General features: G+C 47.6%; 1 protein-coding gene across 1 annotated transcript in view; it reads left to right on the top strand.

The window, feature by feature from the left end:
• The window catches only part of NALCN (sodium leak channel, non-selective), a 2843734-nt gene that overhangs the window by 1575276 nt on the left and 1246392 nt on the right, over positions 1-22066 (top strand). The window contains exon 13 of the mRNA XM_085622267.1: positions 6191-6322. Within this exon, the coding sequence (XP_085478393.1) occupies positions 6191-6322 (132 nt within the window). The remainder of the gene's footprint in view (positions 1-6190; positions 6323-22066) is intronic.

Genomic DNA, 22066 nt, shown 5'->3' with positions numbered 1-22066 from the left:
TATCTAGTAGGGTCAACATGCTGGAATGGAGCGAGGAAGTAGCAGAGGGCCGAAACCGGAGGAACAACGTGCGGGTCCTGGGACTGCCGGAGGGAGTGGAAGGCCAGGATATGGTCCAATACCTGGAGACATGGCTCCGTGAAGTAGTGGCACCGTAGGGACTTTCGCAGTTTTCTACACTAAAACGAGCTCACCGTGTCCCTGCGAGACTACCGGCTCCAGGAAGGCCGCGGCGCCCTGTGGTGGCCAGACTGCTTCACTTTCGAGACCGGGATCTGTTGTTACATAGGGCACGTTCAGAAGGGCCATATACAGTGGAGAATAATAAGGTGTCTCTGTTTCCTGACTACACACTGGAGGTCCAGAGGCATCGTACCTCCTTCCTGGAGGTTAAACGGGCCCTGAGAGAGGAGGGGATACAATATTCCCTGATGTTCCCAGCTCAGCTCAAGATAATATTGGAGGGGAAAACTCACTTCTGCGACGACCCCAAGTTGGCCTGGGAATGGATCGAAGCCTATAGAACAGAAGGTCAAGCCAGACCACGAGCTGAGAAACAAACGACCTGTACCAGGGACTCAGGAAAGCACCTGCGGAGACGTCAAAGATGGAGGGTTGCTAAGAGGCAAAGTCCATCGCGAACGGCTGCAGAACGAGCAGAAGCGCTACAGGCAGTAGCAGACATGATGCAAACCAGAGAATCATCTTCGGAGAGAGGCTCAGATTCGAAGCGTCGAACTGATGCAACAGACTCGGACACATCTCACGATGGCAGCACCCACATGCCAACTGTGACTCCTCTAACAGCAGATGGAATTGTGTGATCAGAGATTGTGAATGACTTCTCTCTCCCCCTCCTTTTTTTCTCTTTTCTTCTCTCCTCCATGCCTTCTTTCTCTGTCCTACTGGGCTGGGTGATTGGGTTCCAATTTGTATGTGTCTGGACCTCTTCCTCTTGATGGGGCTGCATGGAAAGGGTGGTGGGGATGGCGGGGGCACCCCTGGGCACGGGCTGGTGCAGCCACCTTAGGCTGCAATGTCATGTAAGGTTACCTGCAATTTGTTAGGAATTAGTGGAGGAAGTCACGCTCCCCTGCAGGCCCCTGTGCTAGTAGCCTTCGGTCTGCATTGCTTGCTCTAGTTTAATACTATGCAGTTTTTTTGCAAGTTTGGGCAGCTGACCATTGCCAGTCCGCTCTTGGGTTGGAGAGTTACACTGTTGGGTTTGTTATTACACGCCAGGAGGTCTGAGACAATCTTTCAATTGGACGCAGTGGGGAGAGGTGGTGGGGGAGAATATTGAGCTAACATATGACACGGAAAAATAATCAGGTCAAGGAGGTTGAACTACTCATATTGAATGTCTGGGAGATGGGTTCGCCCTCAAAATATTACAACATACTAAATTATATCAAACTAAGGGGTGCGCATGTGGTGCTCCTACAAGGGACACATCTCACAGAAACAGAGGTAACTAGTTTGAAGCGTAGGTGGAGGGGACAACTATATGCGACTACTTATTCGGCCTTTGCAAGAGGGGTCCTATTATGGATCCGGCCATGGGTCACCTTTAAGCTCTCCAGGAAGATAATAGATGCAGAGAGGAGGTTTGTAGTGCTCACGGGCACATTGAAAGGTAGGAAGATAACATTGGGCAATGTGTATGCCCGGAACCGTGAACAGATTCCCTTTTTGAAACGGTCTCTGGAACATTGGCTGGGGTGGCACACGAGAACTTGATAATAGGAGGTGATTTTAATTGTGTGTGTGACATCGGATGAGATAGATCTACTCCTCCATTGTGGGGTACGCTTGCAGCCACCACGGCTAAAGGACTTAGGGGCATATTATCAAGGACGACGTTAAAATTATCGCCGGTATAGCGGCAGAAAACTGCAGCTAAGGCGGCGATAATGGGCTTGATAATATGCCCTGGAGAATTCCAATAGAAGCCCATGTTAACACCAGAACATGGACTTCTATTGGAATTCTCAAGGGCATATTATCAAACCCATTATCGCCGCTTTAGCGGCAGTTTTCTGCCGCTAAACCGTCGATAATTTTTAACGCCGTCCTTGATGATATGCCCCTATGTTCCTTGATTACAGGATGGGATTTATTAGCTATTTGGAGGTTACATAATGACCATCAGAGAGAATACTCTTATTACTCCCACCTTTAGGACTTGCACACCCGATCAGACATGTTCCTCTGCTCTGCTGTACTGGCCCTAATGTTGTCAGGGGCTGAGTATTTGGGTCGCTCCATCTCAGATCATAGTCCCCTGCTTCTGAGCTTTGCCCCTACCCCTATGAGAGCCCCATTGCCGTTGTGAAGACTGGACCCTGCCTTGTTAGAAGATGATGGGTTTCAGCAACTCCTTTCTGCAGCACTGGTTACCTATTTTACTGAGGACCAGGGAACTGATAGCTCCCTTTTAATGGAGTGGGAAGCATTCAAGGTGGTAACTAGGAGTCAGTGCCTAGGGCAGGTGGTGGGAATTAGACAAATGATTACCCGGGTACTAGAGGCCTTGGAGACTCAAATCTTGATGTTGGATAGAGAGATTGCGGGCGTGGCACTGATGCAGGGCAAATTAGCAGAAGTACGGAGCCTTTATAATTCCACTTGGGACAGGCTGCGGGTGCTAGACCTTAAAACATATCAAGCAAAACAACATGTGGAGGGGGGTAAAGCCGGGAAATTATTGGCATGGCTGAATAAACCTGGAAATAGGGGCGCCCCAATTTCTAGTGTCACAGACGTGATTGGACAGATACACTGCTTGCCAAAGCCCATTAATGATGCACTTCGGGAGTACTATGAGAAGCTCTATGAGCTGCCTGGCAGTAGCCGGGGAGACGTACTAAAAACATACCTGGATGGCTTGCGGTTGCCAGGATTGGAGCGGGACACCCAAGATTCGCTGGCACTGCCAGTTAAAACGTGCGAGATCAGGGCCGCTATTAAAGATATGGCACGGACAAAAAGTCCGGGCAGATGGCCTTCCGGCAGAATTTTATGCCGCCTTCGTAGCTGTGTTAGCACCCAAGCTGGAACTAGTTTATGCATCTGTGTTAAGAGAGAAGCAACTGCCGCCGTCCATTAGAGAAGCATTGGTGACCCCCTTACCTAAAACTAAGAGCGACCATGCAGCGGTAACGGAATTTAGGCTTTTATCTATGCTAAACATGGATTTTAAAATTTTAAGCAAAACATTAGGAACTAGGCTCCCACCACACATGCAGAGACTAGACCATAGTGACCAAATTGGCTTTATACCCTCACGCTCTACGTCTAATAACTTGAGGAGATTATATAGTGTCCTGTTCCATTAGGACCTGGGAAAATTGCCCCATTGCGGTGGTGGTGGCGATAGACTTAGAAAAGGCTTTCGATTCCCTGCACTGGGACCTCTTACTAGCTGTGATGGTGAAGATGTAGATGGGAACTGGATGGTTAAACTGGGTCCGCCTATTATATAAAAATCCTAGAGCCCGAGTACGTACGGGAAAAACTGTGTCAACACCATACACCATTCATAGGGTAACCCAACAGGGATGCCCCCTATCGCCACTGCTCTTTGCTCTAGCAATGGAGCCATTGGCGGAAAGAATCAGGCAAGAAAGTAGAAGACTGGGGGTGGTTCTTGACGAGACCCATCACATAATATCACTATATGCGGACAATGTGCTAATATATTTACGGGATGGATCAAGTGGGATCCAGATTGTGTTCCGAATCTTAGAGGAATATGCAGAGCTTTCGGGATTACGTCTCAATAAGAGAAAGACCTTTGTGTTACCGCTGTGATCTATCCTTACTAAACCCCCGAACTTCCCGCTGGACCTAGAATGGGCACCCGTCTCTTTTAAATATTTGGGGATACAGGTCTATCATACTCAGGAAGATTTATTTGAGGAGAAACTTGGAGGTGCATTGAAAGCACTCTGGGCAAACGTGGCCTTTTGGCGCACGCTTAAGCTGCTAGGGTGGCGCTATCTAAGATGGTGGTACTACCTCGTCTCTTATACTACTTTGTTAACGTGCCGGTGGTAATACCCAAGAGGTGGTTTAAGACATTGGGCGCGATATTGAGGGACTTAATATGGGATGGCAGACGTAACAGAGTATCACTACAGACCTTGCGACTGCCGCTCGCGGGAGGTGGATTGGGGGCCCCGGACTTTGAAGCTTATTATTTAGCAGCCCTGCTCCAATGGCTCACTAGGTGGCTAGATGGGAAAAGTTTGGACACGTTGCCCCTACCCAAGGGCCATGCACAAATGGTTCTGCTCCCTAGTATGCTGAATCGTCGGCAGAAAATCAAGCATATGGGTGTGTTGCTCCCAGTGGCGGTGACATGCTGGGACAGATGTACGGCACGATCCAGGGGTGCACCGCTTTATGTACCAAGTATCCCCTTGTGGGGCTCCCTCAAATGGGAATGGGTCCTCCCATTACGCAATGACAACTGCAGGGCTGGAAGGACACGGGAGGACAGACGGTGGCTGATTATTATAGAGATGGTGAGTTTCTTCCCATGGACGAATTCCTAGAATATCACGAGCTACCGCCGGGGCAGTTTTTAAATTACCACAAGATACGGGGAGCAATTGCAGAGCTATGGGGAACAGATATGAAAGAACCAGACACCATTGCGACCCTACAGGCCATGGTGACCCTGGGTTCAGCGGGACCCTTGATAAAATGGCTCTACTTAGCCATAATGGAAATGACACCTCGATTGTTGTCCCGCCTACAAGAGAGATGGGAAGATACGCTAACCAAGCAGTTGACTGAGAAAGAATGAAAGAGGGCCCTGGGTGGCTCGCAAAAAGTATCTAGGAACGCAGCTTTTAAATTAATACAGTTCAAATGCTCAATCGAACATACCTTATTGCACACAGGCTGAACGTGGTGTATGGGAGTGATGAACAGTTCTGTGCCAGATGTGCACAGAGTGATGCTGGCATTGACCACATGGTTTGGTCATGTCCCGAAATTATAGATTATTGAACTAAGATAGTGGATATGGTCAACAGGGTTTTGTCCCGGGCCCTGGCGTGCTCCCTGGAGGTTTGTCTCCTAGGCCTCTTCCTGAGACCTAAACCCAAACGACTGAGTCACAGATTTATAGACCTGGCCTTTCTTTTGGCTAAAAGGAGAATAGCTATTGGGTGGAAGGCCCTGGGGACCTTCCTACTCTCTGCCTCCCCCCTCCTCCCTCCGGTCCCACTCCTTCCCCCCCTCCCTAGGTACCCCCCGAACCCGAAGTAGTGTCCACTCATAGATTGCAGATGTTTGTACAGAATATGACCCCTGGTAGTTCATCATTAGTTGTAGTTGTATGTTCACTTTATAATGACACAGAGAAAAATCTTTTTTTTTTTTTCTTTCTCATATGGCTATTGTTTTCCCATACGCATTTGCTGAATACCCTAGCACGTGGCAAAGCAGGGGTGTTTTTTTTCTCTTTGGTCCGTAGTCCATTTAGAGAGGAACAACGTTGTTAATTGGCCCGTTCACTCCGCATTACTTATAATACCATGGTGAGTGTTTATTTTAATGAAGTATTGAATCAGAGAGAGAACATTATATATGAGACAACTTGTCATGCACTGGAACTAGAGGGACCGCCACAGATTGTTGTCCCAAATAACCATGCACAATGTAATGCAATTCTTTCCTGATGCCTACATTTTGCCACATGACACACTTATTGTGGTTCTGCAATTGTGTTGAGTGTAAGTCTGTTTTATATATAAATGCCAATAAAAAAAGATGTAAAAATATAAAAGAACAAATACATCTTAAGAAAATTAATTTTGGTTCTTCGAGAGCTGTTCCTTATTTGGAGAATCCCTCCTGTCCCCCCACCCCTCCTCACCTCTCCCCAACCCAACTCCCCAAGTATCTGGACTGCTAGCATAGTTGTTAGATCTGTCATACTGAAATGAAAGGATTTGTCGAAGAGCAAAAAACACATTTTATTTCGGGAGTGCAATGGATTTTTCGGCAAAAGTAATTTCAGTCTATGTTTTTGCTTGTTTTCACTATTGACTGTGCCTTTGAACAGTGTGTTCCAGGAGAAGCGTGGTTGTAACGTCTTCAATGCTAAAGGCCGCTTTAATGCCACGTTTAAATATTGATCGCTCTTTCGAATGACCTCTTTTCCTTTACTCCGCAGAAAATGATGAGATCGTCAATTTTCCACATGTTTATTCTGAGCATGGTTGCCGTGGACGTCATCGTTGCTGCTAGCAACTATTATAAAGGAGAAACTTTTAGGAGGCAGTACGACGAGTTTTATCTGGCTGAGGTGAGTGCAAGTCCGTCTTCGATTTCTTTGTAGTGAGAAGATAAAACGGTGTCAATAAAGCGAATCTTCATAGTGATGTTCTCCCCAGGCTGTCAGGCTATGGTTACAGCTTACTTAGGTCAGGCTGCCTGACAACCAACATGTATTGAAGTCTTTCAGTCAGGAAACACGATGGTAATGCCTACGGAAATGGCCAGAAAAAAAAGTTTTGCAAAATGCAAGAGGCAGAGCAGTGGTGCTGGAACTATTTCAGAGCTCAGTTGCTGCCCCCTGGTGGCAGGTCAAATCCCGGCCCAATATAAGTGGAGCTCTGAAAATGACCTTATTTGATTGCAAGAAGAGTTAACACAGAAGCATTACTGAAAAAACACAGATGTCTGCTTTTTTCAGTGGTGCTGGACCAATTATCAGAGTGGGGGTGCTGCATTCAATGTTACATCACAGAAGTCAAAGGCATTTGTAGTGTCCTGCGAGACACGTTCTAGTGTCCCGCAGGAAGCTGTCATCCCAGCCACTCCCTCGAGGGCTGGACACACTGCACCCCCACACCCATCCATTACGGGTGCCACGAGTGACGTGGCCCCGTCAATACAAGGTCCCTGGTGCACTTGCTCGAGGCCAATTTACTGTACCTACTCTCCTGGTGTCTGTCTCAGTTATTCACACCATGTGTGCTTGAGGCCCGACACCACACTGGCGACGAGGCGGGTCTGTCCCCACGTGCATGCTGCTCGGCGCAGCATCGTCCCTCAGGAGGAGAGAATGAGCCTAAACTGCGACACCGCCGCCTCCTAGATCCTGCAAAATCAGCGTAGCCTGCTGGAAAGCTTACACAGGCAGATCGCCAACATGAAGGCTGAGGCCGTGCTGGGGCGAGAGGTCACTCGGTGCGCGTTCCAGCACCGCAGCCGCCAACATACCACTGCCGCAGCAGCCCCGAAACCAGGCAGCCCAACTGAGAGGTTGGTGAGGGTAACAGGGAGGAAGCGCCACTGCTAGCGCCGCGCTGGAGGCAGCCGTGCGTCTGACCTGCAAAGCACACAACCCGGAGGTATCCATAGGCTGCCCGCTTGCCGATTCCTGCACAGGGAAAGAAAAGGGAGTGTCCCGTTGCCCCTCGGAGGGAGGCAGAGACCCCTGCTCAGGCTTCGCATGGCCGCATTTCTCCCGAGGAGTCCACCGGCAGCTGCCTGCAGGCGTGTGTTCCCCGCTCCCACACCGGCCAGAGACGGACAAAAGGTACCTGCACGAGCAAGGAAGTTACTGCCGCCGCGAAGCGGGCAAAGCACAAACAACTGGATGTATGTCGTTACAACGCACACTTTTACAACGCATGCACTTACAACGCATTTTTTACAACGCAAAATCCATTACAACGCACTACACTTACAACGCATGACACTACAACGCATTTTTAAAAACTACCTTTACAACGCATACCATTACAACGCATAATAGTAAATTGCATTTAAGGTAAGTATTAGATAGTATAGGGGTAAAAATTACTTTCCTAACTCCAGGGGGTGCAACAGTAGGGTAAGTGTTGGATAGTATAGGGGTAAAAATTACTATTCTAACTCCAGGGGGTGCAACAGTAGGGTAAGTGTTGGATAGTATAGGGGTAAAAACTACTATTCTAACTCCAGGGGGTGCAACAGTAGGGTAAGTGTTGGATAGTATAGGGGTAAAAATTGCTAATCTAACTCCAGGGGGTGCAACAGTAGAGTAAGTGTTGGATAGTATAGGGGTAAAAATTGCTAATCTAACTCCAGGGGGTGCAACAGTAGAGTAAGTGTTGGATAGTATAGGGGTAAAAATTGCTATTCTAACTCCAGGGGGTGCAACAGTAGGGTAAGTGTTGGATAGTATAGGGGTAAAAATTACTATTCTAACTCCAGGGGGTGCAACAGTAGGGTAACTGTTGGATAGTATAGGGGTAAAAATTACTATTCTAACTCCAGGGAGTGCAACAGTAGGGCAAGTGTTGGATAGTATAGGGCTAAAAATTACTATTCTAACTCCAGGGGGTGCAACAGTAGGGTAAGTGTTGGATAGTATAGGGGTAAAAATTACTATTCTAACTCCAGGGGGTGCAACAGTAGGGTAAGTGTTGGATAGTATAGGGGTAAAAATTACTATTCTAACTCCAGGGGGTGCAACAGTAGGGTAAGTGTTGGATAGTGTAGTGTAATATTATGCGTTGTAATGGTAGGCGTTGTAATGGAATGCGTTGTAAAGGTAGTTTTTAAAAATGCGTTGTAGTGTCATGCGTTGTAAGTGTAGTGTGTTGTAATGGATTTTGCGTTGTAAAAAATGCGTTGTAAGTGTAGTGCGTTGTAAAAGTTGCGTTGTAAAGGTTGTTCCCCCAAACAACTCCCCGAGCTGCATGCCGCGCCAGCCCGATCACGAAGAGGCCCATACGGACAATCCCAGCCCGATACCGCCTGGCGGGTCACCCCCATCGCTGTGAAAGAAAAGAAGAAAATTCGCTGCAGAGCACACAGTCGTCATTGGGCAGGCGATCGAGCTCCAGAAAGCGCGGCGCCAAGGCGATACTGACTGTTTGACCGGCCCGGCACCAGAACCCTGGCAGCGGCCACCGGAGCCACGCCGCACCGCCCAAGCGCTCGACTGCATCACCCTCACTGTGTTCTCGAGAGAAGGTGCTGCACACTCAAGAGGGTTGGGGCAAAGATCGCTCCCTGCATCCGGAGCGTGATGAGCAAATGAAGAACAGCGCGCCAACCAGTACTCACCTTCACACTTTCCCTGGTGTGTTGATCTAGCGCAGCACGGTGCCATGGCCTAGCAGGAGCAGGAAGTGCTCTGGCTCGCGGACCTCCTACCACTGCAGGCCATCCTCGCAGGACGCGCGAAGTGGCTGCAGCGCCCCTAGCGGCTGTCAATAGTATCGCACCACAGCACAAATGAAAAATGCCCAGATGAAAGGGTTTCATTCAGCCGCATTGGCAGGACCAGCTCCGGTCGTCATGCTCAATCCCAGTGACTCCAGAGAGGGGTACCCAAAGCACCTGCAGCGCCACCTGGCTGCCAGGGACAGCAGCGTGTGGGCTTTAACAAGGAGGGAAGAACACCGGCAAACCTACCTCCAATAGATAACAGCACCACGTAGCAGCTGAATCACAGCACCTCGCCAAAGCAGCACTGGTACAAGCGTTTCCCCATGAGGCAAGACTGCCACCAGTTCAAACCTGTGGACAGTGTTTGAACCCCTGACGTGAAACAGTTACATACACATGGGGAACTGAGACCATACAAGCAGTGAGTGCAGCCAACTTTACCTCAGCACAAACGGGAACACACAACGGTTCCCAGCTCCCACACTAAGGCTAACAAGACAGTCACTCATGGTAAGAGGGAGTTAACCAGAAACGCAAGCACCTGCATGACGTGGCATGACAAGGGGTACGTGGAGGAGTGCATCCCCCGTTTTACATCACTGAACTCAGTAAGTGTTAGAACAGAGCACCGGCTGCGTAAGGTCCGCGTCCTATATGCCACTGCCCATTCAGCCACACCAGGAAAAGGGGGAGAAATCAAGAACCCCATAAGAAGCCACATGACGCACACTGACTTTCCAACCACGACTGACGTCAGCAGGCGAGATTGGCAGACCAGTGACAGGTGTGGCTGTATTACACCCCACAGACCAGCAGTACTAGAGCACAGCACAGCGCCCTGCTAACCGGCCAGCAACAGCAGTCAACAGGTCCCAGAGTGTGTCCTGCCACCACCAGGAAGACTGCCTGCTCACACCCAGTTGCTGAGACAGACTGCACCAGGCACAGCAAGACGTGCCCTCAGAGAGGAATACCCATAGTGGCCCTCTGCAACCTGCAAGTGAGAGCAGCAAGGATACCTTCAAAGACAGCAAAGTCTCCAGGTAGCTGCCACACCTTGAGCCGCATGGGAAACTGGTGCCAAGCGCGCACCACCGGTGGCTGCTTGACTCTACCTCAAGCAAAGACACTGCAACACAAGCCCCATCATCACAAGTAGAAGGCCAGCCATAAACGGCATCCCCTCATGGGAACTATCCCCGTCAACAGTGCAAGAAAGACTGGTGCAGAGAATGCACCACACACATGGCTGCCCAAAGCCACCGCCAGTGAAGAGGTCGCATCACCCACCCCTACTGATGAACAGGCACAACCGCCAACCGCATCACAGGCACCCCAAGTGCCAGAAGGAAGCGTCCACGAACGGCACAGAGCACGCAAAGCCAGAAGCACGCAGAAAGCCATGCCAGTGAACCTGACTGCACAGACAGCACCCAGGAGACATCTCCACAAGGAAGCACTGCTGAACGCAGGTACGAGAACATCCACGTCTCCACCGCCCCAGCAAAGCCCCGCAGTGGGCCGAAGACAACACAGAAGTGTCCTCCCTCGCACTGCCTGAGACAGGCAAGAGAGGAGTTGCACACTCCACGTGGCAGACCGCCACAGCAACATGCGCTCCAGCAACCAGTGACACATAACCAGATGTCCCGTCGCCCAGCAAGCAAGGAGTGCGCCGGAACGAAGGCAGAAGCCGGCGCCAGGACAGCGCCGCCTCGAGGTCCAAGCGCAACGCCCTTGAAGAATGAAGAGAGTGACAGCCCTGTCACCACGAAAATCGGAGGAACACAGGTGGGCGGAATAGACCAACAAAAGGGAGAAGACCAAGAACTCGCCCAGCAAGCCAAGAGCACATCCTGACACACCAGACAGCCACCAAGGCAGACCGACGTCCCTGGATACAACTCCACGGGTGAACCGAACATAAGCCGCAGCAAGCGCAAGCTGCGTCTCATCCCTACGCTTCCCCAGGCGACCGTCCATCCCCAAGCGTCGGCAGTCTAAGTCAAGGGGCATCCCTGCTCCTGTCCGCAGATGCCACGGGTGAAGATCAGCACTGAGTGTCCTTTCCTCACACCGCCTCAAGACGGAGTCGGCAGTGGCCCCAAGCCAGGCAAGAGAGGATCCACACCCTCTACGTGTTAAGCCGCCACAGACACACAGCATCAGCAAGGCGGAGGCACGTGGCTGCCAAGGTCCATCCTAACATCCAAACTCTCCCAGCAAGTCACCACCACCTGTCATTCTGACTCACCACATGGCTGGCTACCGTCATCACACCAGCCATCGGCACATGCGTCAAACACCACTCCCCGAGTACCGATGGACTGGAGTCCGAAACTGTTGCCTCACACAAGCCGACTACAAGAAATCAGAAGTCACCTGTGAACCTGGCCTACACCGGAACCGTGGCAGCGAGTGCAAGTCTGGACCAAGACCCATCCACCCGAGAGGGTTGTGCGTGCGACGAAGTAACGGCTCCTCGGCGGTCCTGCAGCTGCCCCCAGACAGCACACAAGCAGCGGCCCTCAATGTAACCCTCCTACAGTCCCGCAGCAACCCCGACGACGGGCGTCCCCAGGCAGGAGAGCGAGGAGAGACATTGCCCCACCAACAGAGTACCGGTCACAGCTGAGCGGTTCAACAGGGACAGTCGGTCTAGCAACACCTCTGTGAATTCTCACTTGAGACTCCATCCATGGTCACGAGGCAGCCCACTAAAAGAGCTGTCAGAACTCACCACAGACCATCACCGACGTCAGCAAAGTGGAAGCCATGCAAGACATGTCATTGTCAGTGAACTGACGGTATGCAGCGGACGTCTCCAAGCCAGCGGCTGTGTCCTGAGCCCCTCAGGTTAAACTACGGGTGTCAGCTTTGAAGGTCCTGCAGCAAGCCAAGTCACCAGTCCATATCTGGTGTCGTCCTGCCACCTGACTCGAGAGACTGATGGACCCTGTGGTGTTTAGTTAACTGTTTGTTTCATCCCCACAGGTTGGACTAACATGTTGTTTGTTCCTCAATAAAGTTGGGGAGGAATGTAGTGTCCTGCGAAACACGTTCTAGTGTCCCGCAGGAAGCTGTCATCCCAGCCACTCCCTCGAGGGCTGGACACACTGCACCCCCACACCCATCCATCACGGGTGCCACGAGTGACGTGGCCCCGTCAATAAAAGGTCCCGGGTGCACGTGCTCGAGGCCAATTTACTGTACCCACTCTCCTGGTGTCTGTCTCAGTTATTCACACCATGTGGGCCCGAGGCCCGACACCACAGCATTGTGAAAAAAATTAAAGCATCACACAAAGAACAGGTGAAGCAAGTGAGCCACACTCATATAGCAGGAGAGTGGTGTGGGTATAGTATGTAGATAGTGGTGCTTTCTGAAGCACATTTTCACAAATATATTGCTAAAGCCAGCAGCACTCTGGCATTTACCAGCAGAATATAATTTGCACAGACGTGTAGTTTTACTCATAATTCCATACAACGCACAAATGATGTGTAGAAAATGGGTTTCAAGTGAACATTTATCAATAGTGCCTTGATTTGTTTTGATTATATTAAAATATTTGTCTCCATCATACTTCAGAATTATAAAAGAAAGTGCTTAATTTTTTTCTTTCCTAACCATTGAAAAATCTGAAATATTTGTCAAGTTCGATTTTTGTTGTGTGTTTGGAAAAACTACATCCTACAGCCTTTCCAGCTAGATTGTCACATAGTTCATTACAAAACCCGCCCACTTTGTAGTCAGAGAAAGAAAAATAAACACCAGTCTCCATGTTAAAAGAATATGCAGCAATTTGTCACAGGACACAGCCTGATATTTGAGCTCTAAGATAAGATACAGTTTAAAGGCATCTTTGTTGTCTACATTCACTTTCTGAACCCCAGCATGGTTATTTGGTGGTGCTGAAGCTAATCACCCCCAACCCTGCTTCCAGCCCTGTGCTTTAAAGGGTCTGTCCCTATCCTCCGTCAGCTTGTTTCCTTCATTTCCTGGTTGGAGAACATAGCTCCCTATCCAATCTAGACTGTTATTGAAACAGAGACAGGACTATACCGCAAGTAGTTATGACTAAAGTGAACGGCCTCTGCTGGGACCAGGTCCAATTACAGGAAGCCAGAAAGTGTGACGGTGGCTGCTTTAAAAACAAGCATTTGCAATGCAATAGGTCTCGCATTTACAAACGTTTAAGCTATTGTCATTTACAATGGCAATAGCTCAAACTCTTGTAAATACGAGACCTATTTCACATGAAAGAAGCGGCTGCCCTTATCCGGGGCTGCTTGAAAGTGAAAGCGGGCATGGCGAGGAAAGCGCGTCATGCCTGCAGTAGGAGAAACTCATTAAAGAAAATAGCGCTCACAGACTAAATAAGACATACCGTGTCTCAACCGAAGTAAAAGGGCCAGTCGCCATGGGAGGTTACAAATTCAGACAAAGCCGTACTAAGGAGGGACTAACAAGCCTAATAATGACTCGGAAGCCAGCAGTTACGAAGGACAATGACATAAGCTAATTAAACATATGGGCGGCGCTCCAAAGCCATACTCCACAACTGCATGCCTCGCGCAAGCATGCGCTGCCCAGGCTCGACCTCATAATACCAGCTATAATGAGCTGAGCGTAGTTGAACCGTTAAATGCAGCACACGCTTGGTAGTTGTTTGGAGTGTTCATTTTCATCAGTGGTTCAACTGAGGACGTTTATGTAACTCTTTCCCAACCATAAATGGCATATGAGGTGAGAACTCATGGACACTGACTATAACAAGCCAGTGCTCCTGCAATATCAACTGATTGCATTGGAGGGGATTGTAGTACACAAAGCGTGCAATGCAATTGTATTTCAAGATTCCGTTGTACATAGTCTGCCAAAAACTGCAAAATCTAATGATTGTTAGAAAAATGACTGCAGTCGCTGGTTTAACAATATTAATAAATAAAGGTATGATGTCAGTGAAAAAGGTTTCCACTTCAACAGTCATCAGTTTGCAGAGCATGCCCAGAGTGCATAAATAATCCTTACCCCATTCCTAAATTGCACTTGACATGCACAGAGACCTGTTCCTCGGAGAATGCACACTTTCATAAGCTATGGAAGGCCTTTCACACCAGTCATGATCCTGCTGCTTGACAGCACCATAAACCAATGTACAAAGATCGAGCCATGAAGCAGGACATGCAATTTGCACATTGACTGGTTTGTGAAGGTGTATACAATTTGTAAAGTTACCTCTGTCCTAAATTAATGCATTGGAAATTGTATATTTGTAGGCAGGTCCCACTTTGCAACCCCCAGCAAATGTCTTCAATTGCAAGGATAGTGGACTGCACCGGGCACCTGACACCATCTTTGCACTTGCTTTCCTAAAGAGGAAACAGCCTGTCAGGACACTAGGGGGCATATTTACCATAAAGTGGCGAAGCGTGTCATTAAGCCAAGAAGGCTAAGGACACGCTTTGTTATTTTAGAAATGCAGGTCTGCACCATATTTACTACAATATGGTGCAGCCCTGCTTGTCCCCCTTGCTCTGCCACTAACTTTAACTACCTAGCGCCAACGCAGGCACCCTTTGCACCATAGTGCAAGGTTGTCTGTTTTGATGGGAAGATTGTTTATGTGCCAGAAAGTTGTAAAACAGCATTTTTTTTTAAATGGTTGTTTATGTGCAGGAAGGGGAACCTTCCTGCACATAAATAATCTTAGGCAATTTGCTGTTTCTATGTCTGCTGCACAAGGTAGCACACATGGATCAGCAAAAGTAAGGAGGAAAAAAGCATTTCTCCTCGTTTCGCCTGTTTAAGACCAGGTTTTACCTGGTCTTAATTTTTGCGCTGCATCCTATTTACGCTACCCTTGGAAATCGGAGGCAGCGTCAAAATCAATGGGTGTTGTGGTGGAACGGCCAACACAACAGCCATTGCCCTCCCCTTTCACGCTAAATACAGTGTGAAGGGGTGCCTTATTTACAAGGCAGCATTAAGTGGCTTAACGCTGCCTTATAAATAAGGTGAGACCTCTATCGCCATCACAACATCTCTGAAAGTGACGTTGTTGTGGCGATAGGGGCTTGTAAATATGCCCCCATTGCTGCTTTAAAAATGTCTCTAATTTGGGAACACATTGGGGAAAGTGGGTAGTAGGCCTATAGACCAATACCTGTGCCCCCTCGAGGCTGCTCCATATGAATCTCAAAGCTGTCTCACAAATGATATTTTCCCATTTACAAATCAGATACCACCCCCTTTGAGGTGTTGGCATTTGATCAATGGCTTGCGACTGCCAATGCGGTCAAAAAGCATTGTTACATTCTACTGCTTCTCTCAGAGAGAAGCTGCATACCCCTTTCACAGCCCCTCCTAACTGAGATCCATAAATGTTTTATTCAGGATTCAAAATACAAGCCAGATCCATTGGTCTGGCCAATGCCTTTTCACATATGGAGCAACACATTCTTGAATACTGTACATGGTTATTCTTATGTGTGTATTAGTTCATAACTTGTGCTAAAATCATGCATTAAAAGACACCGTAATGTCAATAACGGGTTTCAAATTGACACTTTGGTTGTGGGTCCCACGCATCTCAAAGGTCATACCTTAGATGGGATATTCTCTAATAACCCTCATATATCCTGCTTGGAGGTATTCCCCCTGGCCTGGAATGACCACAGCGCTATAATTTTTGAGCTGAAGAAGCCATTAGATCCAATTTCCAACAGGGCTCCATTGATGACGTTGGAAAAAAGGGCATGGAAAGACTTAGAGGGAGCACAACTAGAGGAGGAGCTGAAGAGTACCTTACCTCCTCCCTATTTTGAGATTGATAATGCTGCTAAGGCCTATACCGATTGGATTGATACAGCTTGCAAAAAATTGGTTCCAATTATAAAATGGATTCCTTAGTGAGCTCATCCATCGGCCCCGTGGTACTCCGATAAGCTCAAACTTCAGAAACTGGCCTACAAAGAACTAGAACGAATCTGGAGAAGCGGATACAGCATCTTTGACAAAGTGAACCACAAGCATAGCCTTAAATATTATAAAGAGATGTTGACAGAAACAAAAAAGAATTTTTTCTCCAGTAAAATCCTCCTTGCGAGATCAAATTCTAAAGAGCTTTTTAAAACAGTGAAAAAATTAGCCTCACCTATTATCATTAAAAAGGATAGCAGTCCAGAATTGTCTGAAACTCTGGCTACCTTTTTTCTTCAAAAAGTGGAAGGTATTTTCTCCACTTTTTCCTTGGAATCGTATATAGGTCTACTTCCAGGGAGCACAATCCAAGAATACCCCGAGTCCGGACAAGTCTTTGATCCTTTTTTACCTCTTGGGCGAGAAGAAACTGTTAACCGTCTTAGCTCTGCTCGCTCAGGTTCCCCCACTGACCCCTGCCCAGTCTCAATACATAAATCCATTCCGGAAACCATATTCTCTGTTTTAAACCCACTGATTAACAACATTTTTGCCACTGGGATCTTTCCAACAGATTGGAAAAAGGCATCCATTCTTCTCCTTCTAAAAAAACCTTCCCTAGACCCTTTAGATTCCGGCAGCTATCGGCCAATTTCTCGGCTTCCGCTGCCCTCAAAAATTATAGAAAAAGCCATGAACTTTCAACTTAGCACCTTTTGCAATAACAATAATGTCTCTGAGAAGACTCAATATGGCTTTAGAGCTGATCACAGTACAGAACTGGCCCTAATCACATCTTGTGAAGAGATTAGGGAGGTTCTGGACTGTGGTGGGAAGGCTGTGTTGATAATGTTGGATTTGTCGTCAGCCTTCGACACGGTCCATCACAAGGTGTTGTTGGATCGGTTGTCGGGGGTTGGGGTTTGTGGGGTTGCTTGGAAACTCCTTCAATCCTTCCTATCCGACAGAACCCAAACTGTCGACCTGGATAACCATAAATCAAAATCTTTTAGCCTTCCTTGCGGGGTTCCCAAGGGGTCCTTGCTGAGCCCTACCCTTTTTAATGTTTCTGTGATATCGTTGGCAGTACTGATTAGATCCTTTGGTTTCCAGCTAACCTCATATGCTGACGATACACAAATTGTTCTTTCCCTTAAAAAATGTCAGGAAAAAGAAACCAGAGATCGCTTTCATGACTGTATGCTAGCCATAGCAGGATGGATGTCAATGAACTGTCTAAAACTGAACTCAAGTAAGACCGAGGTGATTGTATTCGGAAACAATCCTCATATCTGGATCCCGGACTGGTGGCCTACAGAGTTGGGAAACCATCCTATACCAACTCTGAAAGTAAAAAATTTAGGGGTCATAGTGGGCAATAGATTGACCTTTAATGACCACATAAGATCAGTAGTATCTTCCTGCTTCCTACCCTACCTCTCAGAAATGGATTTTAGGATGGTAGTTACAGTCCTCGTTATGTCACGGCTGGACTACTGTAATAGCATTTATCTGAATGCCCAAAATCAACATGTTAAAAGGCTTCAGATTGCTCAGAATGCAGCCGCCAGGCTGTTAACAGGCACACCGAAATTTGTCTCGGTAAAAAGAGAGTTAATTTGGCTACATTGGCTCCCAGTGAAACAAAGAGTTCGTTTTAAGGCCTTGTGCATAGCCTTTAAGGCTCTCAATGGCATTGGCCCTGACCATTTGAGGCAAAGGTTCAAATGGTATGCCCCCGCCAGGACCCTGCGGTCCAATGGAGCAAAAAATGTCCAAACCCACACCTTTAAAAAAAACAGCTGGGTAGGCAGGAGCTTCATTACCTGTATGTCCAAGGCATGGAACAAGCTTCCGTTCTATCTGAGAAATGCCATAGACCTTTTTCTTTTAGAAAGGGTTTGAAAACCTGGCTCTTTTCTCATTGAACCTCTCTGATTATCGGCTAAGCAGAGCTCAGCGCCAGGACACCCCAGGATAATTGCACGCTTTTATAAATTTAATTAACATAACATAACACTTAAGAGCAACGCAGAGGATTACTATGCACTAGTCGCATTTAAGTCCAGTTTGCATTGGTTATTTTCACAATTTCGCCACCTGATTGCACTATAGCCCAGTCTAACCCTGGTGCACACCCCATCCCCAGCCACCACCACCACCAGTCCTCCTGCCTATATCCTGCTGTTACTTATACCAGCACAGTCATTTTGTATATTGACTGTCTTTCTATTATGTCTGTAAGTACATAGATATGATAGAAAGCTACATTTTGGTAATGCAGAAGATAATCACTCTATTATACCTATTTTAATCATAGAAATACAGAGGTCGCATTTCAAATATACTATTTCTATTAGGTCTACTGCACTATAACCATAAGACAAGGACTTTATTTAGCATTGATGAAGCTAGTCCTTATATTCTGTCTTCAGCACTTAAGCCAAATAAAATGACTATCTTCTACAAATCAAAAGACAGCCTCTTAAGTGTGTTTTTTAGCATGATGGGATAACAGAGCAGGTGGCGGTGGTGATTGAGGGGCACATGGCACGTCAGCAGATCAAATGAGAAGGGTCATGGATGGGAGCAGGGCTTTCAGTGGGATGAAAAAACTTGGGTGTCTCTTAAAGGGGCATGGCCGATTTAATTAAGGGTATGGCTTAAAAGCACATAAGCTGAAAATGTATGCTTAGCTTAGTGTGCCGCCCAACTTGTATTTTGCTGCGTCTGTCATTACATAGAGATATATAATACAGCAAGTAATATTACACTTACAACAAGCCAGTACTATTTGCTTTGTCAGTGGTTGTTAGTTGCATAACATAATAAGCAACAACCATGGCTTCATAGTATAGCATATTAAAATAGGCTGCAGTTTGGAAATGGTGAGTCTGTGAAAGAACTATAACGAGTCACATTGAAGTTACATTAAAGGCAGTGAAGGGTGGTATTGCTGCAGAGTTAAGATTTATTTTTTTTATCCTAAAAAAGTGAGGGCAAAAATGAAGAGCCTGATAGGAACCCATCTCAGCATCTGGTTTTTAGCCCTGGATGGGAGAGACTATGCATCACCCTTACCGGGGCAACTCTCCCTGGTAAGTAATAGAATTATTTAACATAACAATTCTTTTAGCGGGCCTTTCCAAAAATTATTGGTCCTGAAATTTATATGCATGCATTTGTCGTAAACTCACATATCTGGATTCTCTCAAGAATGTTTGCTGGCAATTTTATTTAAAAAAAATATACCTGTGGTGCTCAAATGCAATGGCTTCATATAACAGTGTATGCATAAATGCACCCCTCTTCCCTTGGGGCTCACAGTTTATAGACTAGATCAGAAGTGCTCTACAATGTATTCTTTTCAAGTGAGGGACTTTATAAGGATCTGTCATATCCATACAAATCGCCTTCCTTGCTGAAACAGATGTTTTCAGTGGTGGCTGGCATGCAAGGAGGGCGGTGGGAAGGGGGACAAAAATAAAAAATAAGTTAAAAAAAGCAATCCACTTGCCTTCCTGGCACCACATCCTCCTCACTTGGGTCTTCTCCACAGGTAGGCAGGCAGTCTCCAGGAAACTGTGGTAACCAATCCTGGCGCTGCTCTCCTACTGTATGAGAGCAGCAGCTCCAGGATTGAAGGGAGCGGCCTCTCTCGCCATTCCCAAAAATATTGGAGCCCTATGCTGTCTCTAGCCCAGCTGTCTTTGACAGCTGAGTTAGAGAGGTTTAAAATGAGCATGTCTGCCTGGCCGTCGCAAGATGGCTGGCCAAAAAGACATCCATACTTAACCCTTTCGATGCGCATGACGGAGCGGTTGCGTCATGCGCATCGGTTGCGCTGTGCGTATGACGGAACCGCTCCGTCATGGTCCTGCCCGCGCAATAGAACCTTCAGCACAGCGCGGTAATCCGCGCCACGCTGAAGGGGTTAAAGTGCCCTGCCTAACACTGCCTTCGCAGAAAGCCCTTCCCCGATGCTCGGCTTAGGACGGGCTTTTGAAAAATAAAATGGTAATAAATTTATCTTAGGACGGGGTTTTAAAAAATAAAATGGTAATAAATTAGCTTTGTTGCCATTTTATTTTGCATTCTCAAGGAGCAACTTTTTGGTGGGGTGATGCTCCTCAACCTTAACGTAGGAGCCGCCCCTGGTGTTTTGTGTGTCAGTGCAAAAGTATGCACACTACACATTTCCAAAGCAAGATGTCTTCCAAGAGGAGTTAATGCAAAACACTGCTACAGGACATCTGAAGCTCACACCACAGAAAGGCAGGGAGTCTCCCAACGCACAGCAGAAAATAAACAAGGGAGAACACTAGGGACAGGAGATGATGGGCGCGCTTGAAGTGTGTGCTTAAGTCACCTCCTGGGCACACTTTATTTTTGATGACGCTTCTGTCTTCTGCCCCTTACCATTACCTATATTCTTATAAATTTGTATTATATATTTTCTGTTTATTTTTTTTAATCTGCATTTACTACCTCACCCAATCTAGCAACATTTTCAGCCATTAGATGAAAGACAAAAGACACACAATTGATGGACGGAATGCTGAACAAATCAAAACAATCAGCCCCAGTCAAGAGACCTGGGTTAAATCCATCATTCTTTTGCTCACCATGCCACCCCAGTTTACATGGGGCCATATGCAAATCAGTCTTGACCCTGTGCCTCATGGGAACAGTCCGCCTAAACTGCCAAGCGAGGTCCTCTCTGGACCAGAAACAGGCATCCTAGGACCAGTTTCGGGGTTTCACCCCTCATCAGCCAGGATAGCTTGAATCGAGAGGCACAGTGAGCCCGGGACCCACATCTGCTTGAACTGTGCCACTAGATTCAAGCTATCCTGGCTGATGAGCGGTGAAACCCCGAAACCGGTCCTAGGATGCTTGTTTACCGGTCCAGAGAGGACCTGGCTTGTCAGTTCAGGCTGGACTGTTCCCATGAGGCACAGGGTCAAGACTGATTTACATGTGGCCAGGTCTAAACTGGGGTGGCATGGTGAGTAAAAGAATGATGGATTTAACTCAGATCTCCTGACTGGGGGGGGAATGTTTTGATTTGTCCTGCATTCCATCCATCAATTGTGTGTCTTTTGCTTTCTCGCCCTAAGCGCGCCAGGTATGCCCAGACGTGGGTCCCGGGCTCACTGTGCCACTGGATTCAAGCTATCATGGCTGATGAGGGGTGAAACCCCCGAAACCGGTCCTAGGATGCTTGTTTTTGGTCCAGAGAGGACCTGGCTTGGCAGTTTAGGCTGGACTGTTCCCATGAGGCAAAGGGTCAAGACTGATTTGTATATGGCCAGGTCTAAACTGGGGTAGCTTGGTGAGCAAAAGAATGATGGATTTAACCCAGATCTCTTGAGTGGGGGTGAATGTTTTGATTTGTTCTGCATTCCGTTCATCAATTGTGTGTCTTTTGCTTTTTCGCACTAAATGTGCCAGGTATGCCCAGACGTGAATCCCGGGCTCACTGTGCCACTGGATTCAAGCTATCCTGGCTCATGAGGGGTGACACCCTGAAACCAGTCCTAGGATGCTTGTTTCTGGTCCAGAGAGGACCTTGCTTGGCAGTTCGGGCTGGCATGTTCCCATGAGGCACAGGGTCTAGACTGATTTACATGTGACCAGGTCTAAACTGGGGTGGCGTGGTGAGCAAAAGAATGATGGATTTAACCCAGATCTCCTTACTAGGGGGGGGGATGTTTTGATTTGTTCTGCTTTCCATCCATCAATTGTGTGTCTTTTGCTTTCTCGCCCTAAGTGCGCCTAGTATGCTTGTTTCCAGTCCAGGGAGGACCAGTGCGGGTTGGGCGCAGGGTCAAGACTGATTTGCATATGGCTGGGTTCAAACTGGCATGGCGTGGTGAGCAACAAAACAATGGATTTAGGCCCAGATCATTGTACTGGTGTGAATGTATGACATTGTTCTGCATTCTGTCCATCAATT

This window comes from Triturus cristatus, chromosome 8, assembly GCF_964204655.1.
Source record: "Triturus cristatus chromosome 8, aTriCri1.1, whole genome shotgun sequence".
Classification (NCBI taxonomy): Eukaryota; Metazoa; Chordata; class Amphibia; order Caudata; family Salamandridae; genus Triturus; species Triturus cristatus.
The sequence above is the reverse complement of the archived record's forward strand: the minus strand, read 5'-3'. Positions and strand labels throughout refer to the sequence as shown.